The sequence below is a fragment of the Micropterus dolomieu genome, linkage group LG06 (genome assembly GCF_021292245.1).
Source record: "Micropterus dolomieu isolate WLL.071019.BEF.003 ecotype Adirondacks linkage group LG06, ASM2129224v1, whole genome shotgun sequence".
In the NCBI taxonomy this organism is placed as follows: Eukaryota; Metazoa; Chordata; class Actinopteri; order Centrarchiformes; family Centrarchidae; genus Micropterus; species Micropterus dolomieu.
In genome coordinates, this window is record NC_060155.1 from 21969933 (window position 1) to 21977208 (window position 7276).

At 37.9% G+C, this 7276-nt stretch overlaps 1 protein-coding gene across 1 annotated transcript in view; it reads left to right on the forward strand.

Moving 5' to 3' along the window:
* The first annotated feature begins 3135 nt into the window (after positions 1-3135).
* Positions 3136-7276, forward strand: part of LOC123972354 (SUN domain-containing ossification factor-like) — a 17076-nt gene continuing 12935 nt past the window's right edge. The window contains exons 1-4 of the mRNA XM_046051811.1: positions 3136-3421; positions 5942-6056; positions 6328-6447; positions 6783-7015. Of these exons, the coding sequence (XP_045907767.1) occupies positions 3345-3421; positions 5942-6056; positions 6328-6447; positions 6783-7015 (545 nt within the window). The 5' untranslated portion in view covers positions 3136-3344. The remainder of the gene's footprint in view (positions 3422-5941; positions 6057-6327; positions 6448-6782; positions 7016-7276) is intronic.

The following is a 7276-nucleotide window of genomic DNA, read 5'->3' on the forward strand; positions in this document are numbered from 1 at the left end:
TCACTTTGTCAACAGAGTTTTTCTTGTTTAAGCTACAAGGTTCTGGGGAATGGACGGTATATATATATATATATATATATATATATATATATATATATATATATTTATGCACACCTCTTTCTGAAGTGCAGCAAAATAATATGTTGTTTACTACTGTGCTGTGTCTTGTTTGCTTATTTATTGATATATACCAAAACTTGATGTATTCTTGGTGGGTAAATTGTCTCCCATGCCCACAAAACAAATAACTATAGTCATTTTATAGCAAATGTGATAGCCTATTGTGCGATTATTACAGCAAAAATGTAGAATACCATGCAGAACAGAAAATAAACTAAAGTGGTATCAATATATTAATATTACCACATTCAATAGAATTACTTCTTCAAGATCACCAACTTTATATTGAATCCAAAGCCTTTGTATATTACTAATGGTATTTTCATTTATTAGCCAAAAGAAGGCACTAATACATAATTTTAATCACTGTGAGGCAGTGTAGGAGGCCTATATACAGGCGTTCAACATCCAAACATGTTGGTTTCTGTAACATAAAACTGTAAGCAGTGGTTCAAGGAACACAAATTCATTTTATCTTTAAAAAATTGCAATTCTTATTTATATATTTATATTTATTTATCTTTCTTGATAAGCCTATAGCTTTAGTCATTTTATATGTTTTTTGACAGCATGTCTGAATTATAACATTGGCTATTGTTCAGTATGTCATAGTGTACATTGGAAAGTATCAGTCAAGTAATAGTAGTCTTCTGGAATAGAGATGATCTATATCTGCATCTAGATAGACACAGAAACTTTCCCAAAACATTCTGTGACTTCAAGCTACATGAAGTGGTACTATATTATAAAAATCATGTCCCTTGTGTATTATAGAACTTAAATCTTAAATCTATTGCCTATAGTATTCCATACATCAATACAAAAAGGCATCAGGTTCCTAAACTCCCTCATCCCGAATATCTATGATTATGATCTATCATAAATATATGTTGTTCCGTATGGTGAAAATGTATTTACTTAAAACCTAAACATGATTAACGTCTTCCAATGTCCAAAACCTAAATGACTGAATGATGTTTGCCTCCACTGCTCCACTGCAAAAACTGCTCACTATTTAATAAAAAAGTAAATAAAATGACACTAGAACAGCCATAAACAATGTGATGTCTGAAACTAACACAGTAGGCTATTTAATGTGCTGGCGATCAAACCCTTGACTGCTGGTACAAATTAAGTAAATATTCATCTTTTTCTGCTATTCAAATCAATAGATATCTAAACTGATGTTTGTCATGATGGCTTTTTTTAGTAATACTTTGCATGTTGCATACTATGGAAGTCAAAGAAACCTCTTTTTTAAACATTAAACGAATGGGATTATTGAGGAATCAAAGTACCATTTCACAACAGGTGACATGTTAAATGTTGTATCTGTGCCCAAAATATATATTCTATTAGGACTGCTCACATGAAATGTGGTGAAAGTTGTCCTGCTCTGGTGTGATCATGCATGAGAGTGTGACCTTGACCCCCTGCCCTCACCAAGGTGGTTTCAAATCATGTTTTTGACGCCTGGCAAATGAGTTGAGCAGAGGGCTCCCTCTAGTGACCCCAGCATAAACATACATTTACTGTCTCAAAGAAAACGTTTGAGGCTGTAGTCTACATCTTGTCCTGCAGGATTCCTGTTCTGTGGACAGTGAAAGTGAATCCCCACAGCCGAAATAACACACATGGCGTTCTACAGAAGGCAATGCATTCACATGAGAAAAAAAAAAATCACGAGATGTGTTTTCATGGTGACAAAAACATGTTGTTCTCTTTTTATGAATTAACATTACATTTACACATTACATGCTTAGAATTAATGTTTAGAATTAATTTTTAATCTCAAAAGATTATCTCCTTTAGCCGGATTTCATAGATGCAAACATGTCCTGCCCGTTTAGCTTAATCCACTGTTATTTTGGCTTGGGTTTGAGGAGATGCTCCTGTCTTTAAGTAGGACTAATAGATGGTATTGTTATTAGTTAAGTGACCCTGTTGAAATCATACACTTAGCATCAGCAACTGTGGCCTAACGTTTGTTTTTACTTATTGAGATTTTTAGGTATCTCTAATAATAAAATCATAGCTGTCATTTACACTGGAGACACTGGGTACATTTGAAATGGCTGATTTTGTCCCAATCACTTTTTGAAAGCATTTGTTAAAAATGTTAACTAACAACTGAAAATGCTTTAAGAAAGGTTTAATTGCACAATAAGAAAACATTCAAGCTTAAGCTAAAAAAAAAAAACAACAAACAAGCAGCTGATTACAGTCTTGTATTCTGTTATATTTTTATATTTATGAATTGTCACCTCAGCGCCTCGTCACGCTCCTGGCCTTTTTACCAGCTAGTAAAAACGCGGCGCTCCCATTGGAATGAATTGAAAAAAGCTTTGGTGGACACGGACCCTTAGCTCAAAAACTTCTGGGGGAGGACGTCAGACCCCCCACTCATAGTATGTTTCAGCATTTCATATTTCTTCAAAATAGTGTTAAAATCTTCGCATTTTGTTTTTGACAAGTCGTCAAGTCTTGTGACACACTTGTATTGTCACATCGCTAATGTGAGCATTTATGTCCCCACCACTTTTCAACACAAAGTGACACCCTTGATAAAAACAACAGATTTTTCCCTCTCAAGTGAATGCATTAGCTTCCTGTTGCAATCTGTTGAGAAAAAGATTGATACTTTTTTGTAACAAACGGATGCAACAAATACTAATTAGCGCAATGTATGTTGCTTTACAAATTGTTGCATTCAGATATCAAATATAGGCATTTCCATAGACTGTATTAAAGAAGGGTAGCCAATCAATCTCCTTTTACAGAGCATACAGTAGTCTATGTAATTTTTTGACGGTGGGGGATAAATATCATAGGTTTATATATATATTTATATTTATACGTCGATGCTCAGTGGGTAACACATCTGACACATCCATCAAACACCAAACGAGAGAAACCCTACCTCCACCCACCCGAGCGGCCAGAGGCTACGAAATGAGCGCTCCCAACCAACACATGCTCAGTTTGAACTGCGCAACAGCCTCTGTGCCTTTTCATTGGACAGTTGAACACCCACAGTCGGCAGCAGGTTGCGTGTGGGTGACAGCGGCTAGCAACACACTTCACCCGTAAAACGGGGAACGTTAGCTTAGTTAACAGGAAACTGCGGGTGATTTTATGTTCTACATAGCTCAAGAGACCGCTGGCTAAAAGGATAAAACGCTATTTCTGACTACGGCGAGGATGTCTGTCCCGGCAGGAGAGGGATGAAGATGACACCACTGTTAGGGCGAGTTGTGTCAGTGTGGTTATGTGTAACGATAACGTTAGTTGTAGTCTGTCGGTAAGTTGAGTAAATTTGCCTTAGTATTATTATTAATATATCATTTACAGACATTGGCTGTGAAAACTAACAAACTGTCTGACAAACGTTACCCAAGGTTTATATCAGTTACAGCACATATTGGTTACAGCACACTGCATTAGCTAGCTAGCGTCAGCATTACGCTGTGATGTGGCACCTGGCTGACTTCACACTGCTGGATTTAACACAGCTAGCGGATAAACAAGTTGTGCCTAAGTTAGTAGCTAACTAACCCTCCACCTCATGACATTGTTCTGCTAACGTGGCTAGTGGTTTGCCAGACTTATATAAATATATACAGCCGCCAGAAGTTTGTGTCATGTCATGTAACCTTAATGACAAAACGTTACTCTTGACTAAAACAAGCATAACATTAAGTTCTCTGGCGCACACATTCTGCTTAGTCTGGATCAATGGCTGATCCCCACGAACCATATTGTCACAGAGCTAACGTTAGCCGACGTTACATTTAGGTTCATCAGCTCTCGACAGGATAATAGGCCCTCATGTCAGCCCTCTTTAAAAGCTGGGTGTTGTTGGCTTTGTGTGAATATGACCGAACACAGTCAAGCTAGCAGGGAGCGAGATTGTGTAGGATGATTATGGGCTGTAGCCATGATGTTAGTTAAAGGGTAACTGACTACTGTGGAGAAGAGGAGGGATATATGATGTAATATTAAGATCTGTGTTGGAGAAGTTGACCTGGCCTACTTTCACCAGCATTGCTTACACTCTCATTTTAGAGTGAAACTGAGAGCAATGGTATTTTTGGCCTTTTAAAGTCTGTTATTATTACTGTTAGGACATTCCAGTAAAACGTAAACGTGTACTGTTCTAGTTTACGTTGTGGTATTTTGCCAGTGAATAGGCAAGGCAAGTTTATTTGTATAGCACATTTCAACAACAAGTCAAAGTACTTTACATAAAACATAAAAGCAACAGGGAAATATAAAAAAGTTTAAAAGCAACATAGGGAAATTGAAAAAAATACACTTTAAAAAAGGTGTTAGATGTTAATAGACTTTTTCACAGCTGGTACCTCAATATTAATGTGTTTCAAGAGGCTACATCGTGACACCGTATGTCACAGTATCAACTATTTGTTCCACCTCTAATTAAAATCATTTAGTGCATGACATCATACTCACCATAGGGGTGATGCCACATCGTCATGCACCAATCTTATCAGATTATTATTCAGGTTCAAAATTGTGATGATATGTCAAGTGACAGAAGTTCAAGGATTCACGGGTCAGCAGAGGTGTATCTCAAGGACAATCTTGATGAGAGTGGACAGATTTACATGATCTTTGCACCTTTAGGGAAACGTTTTTATCTATTTAATTTGTTATGTAGTGGGCAGGTCACCCCAGCCTGCTTTGTAAAAACTAGGTATTTCATAGGGTCTGGTATCCCTTTAATTCTACATCATGTTTTTGTCTGTTCTTGATTTTTATTTGACGAGTTACTCTTGAATATTGAAAATACATCACTATCACATATTAAGACTCACCCACGCAGGGAATATCTATTTCATCATGAGGGACGCACCCACCATTTTCTTTGTAATGTCTGGTTTAACTCTTAGTCTGTAACCAGTTAATTATTTAGCAAGGCGTGTCTTAACACCACTCTTGCTCTTTCGGGAGTTACATTATGACTACTGGCTTTCAATTAGAAAACAAATGCGTTGTTCTTCACTAAAGTGTTTACGACTAGTCTAGACAGTTAGTCCAGTGGCTTACTTACTAAATCCAGATAATGGCTTGGATTGTTGACAAGTTGCAGTCGCTGTTGGAGTGTGGCCTTTGAGACTGGGCGAGGAGGACCTTTCCCCACACAGGAACGTGCCATTATTATTGCAGTTATTTAAAGCCTTGTTTCTGCTAATTATCCTGCCAGGAGTGAGGACAGTCACTGTGACCCTGACCATTTGTCACACAGCAGAACTCAGGTGTTTTTAAACAAAATAATAGGATTTTAACATCTATACAACAATACTTTACTCTAATAACAATAAAAATTATGAAAGCAAAAAAGTGCATGCCATTCATTCTTTATTTTAACTTTCTTAAATAGGTTGGTATAGGTGACAGATACTGAAGGTTTTAGACAACATACAAAAATACAACATATTTAAATATAAATAAATAACATTTAAAAATAAGGCAAGTTTTATTTTTCTTCTGGTTGAGCAGTATGCTTGAGGTGTATCTTAACTTTGACAGCATTCTCTGACTCTGCAGAAAGATAAGATAAATTGCCTACATTGGGGTACAGGCCACTGGGACTTATACAATGCGTCACACTAGAACATTAGCCTGCAGCGTCCTCTGTGTATGACTCACTGCAGTCAAAGAGTTTAAGAATAGCCCTATACTTGTGCTTCTTTTCCATATACCAGGACTTTTTTCACCAATGCATTAACAAGTGACCCATATTCAGACAAATTGACTCAATGGTATTATGACATTGGGTGTCTTTCCCTTTGTCTTGTAGGTACCCTAGTTGCAATGTTGGTTGCACGGAGACGCACCAGGAGACCCAGAGGCCCGTGTCCTCACAGGACGACGGTTCGGAGGAGGAGTCAGGGGTAAAGGGCCATCATCGCAAGGTAGCATCAACTGTTTACTACCATAGTACAACCTACCTCATTGCGCATAGGTTTAAGAAGAACAAGAAACTTTATTGTCACATACACATACATGTAGCAAAATTCACAGGTTGCTGTATGAAATCACTCATGTGACCATACACTTATTTATTTAGCCAATATAACCACATGGAGAGCCTGCCATGCTAGACATGTATGGAATTAACAGCATTTGCACAACAGCATCTGTATGGGCCTGTAAATAGAGTGTGTGTGTGTGTTCTTTCTCTAGGTTGAGGAAAGCTGGGTCTTACCTGCTCAGTCCCTGTCTGAAAATGAGCAGTTAATAGAGGATGATCTGCAAAAAGAGGAGCAAACAGCACAGGAGGTGGACAAAAAACAATATTCAGAGGTACAGTATAGTTGAGCCATTTATATAAATTAGATTAGCCACATTCTCAAAAACAAACATCATACTAGGAATGGATTATGTGCTGTGGCGTTTCAGTGCATGCAGGTAAGCATTTCAAAGACGTTTAAACGAAGATTTCTAACGTTTGGTTTCCCCTAACAGTTTCAGGCTTGGATAAGCTGTGACATGCATCATACCATCCAGTTCCTTTTATTGATCATTACTGGAACATTTAAAGCTTTAAGTGTTTGGTTGGTCAATCCAACTCTGGCTAATGGGCCAAATGTTTTAATATTTCCCTCGACAGCTCAAAGATCTCTCTGTTTATCCATCAGGCCTTTGAAGTGGAGGAGGCCACTGTAGAGGTGGAGTTGGAGGCAGACAAAGGAATTTCACAACCTGAGCCAGAGTCTGAGCAGAGCGCAGAAAAGCAACATCCTGAGACCTCCACCACTCAAAACCAGGTCTCAGCCTCCCTGCTACCTTCCTCTGACCCTGTCACTGGTTTTGCTGCTGAGCTTAAAGACAACCACAACAACCTTTACCTTCAAGAAAACATCCCAAATAGGCAAGATGATATTAATTGTTCTGTTAATTTAAGCTGTTATCTGTAAACATGCTTGCTTTGTTGTATCTCATTATTGTGTTGTTACAGAAATCGTGATCTACATTCTCTTTTTCTTTGATGTCTCCCTGCAAATGAAAGGGTTGCAAAAGTGTAACATGGATTGTTGTTTCATTTCAGTGTTTCAGATGAGGCATCTGACGTAGCTGCCCCCGAGGTCACTGATTCTGACCTGCCTCCAGCTGACTGTGAAGAAGAAGAGAT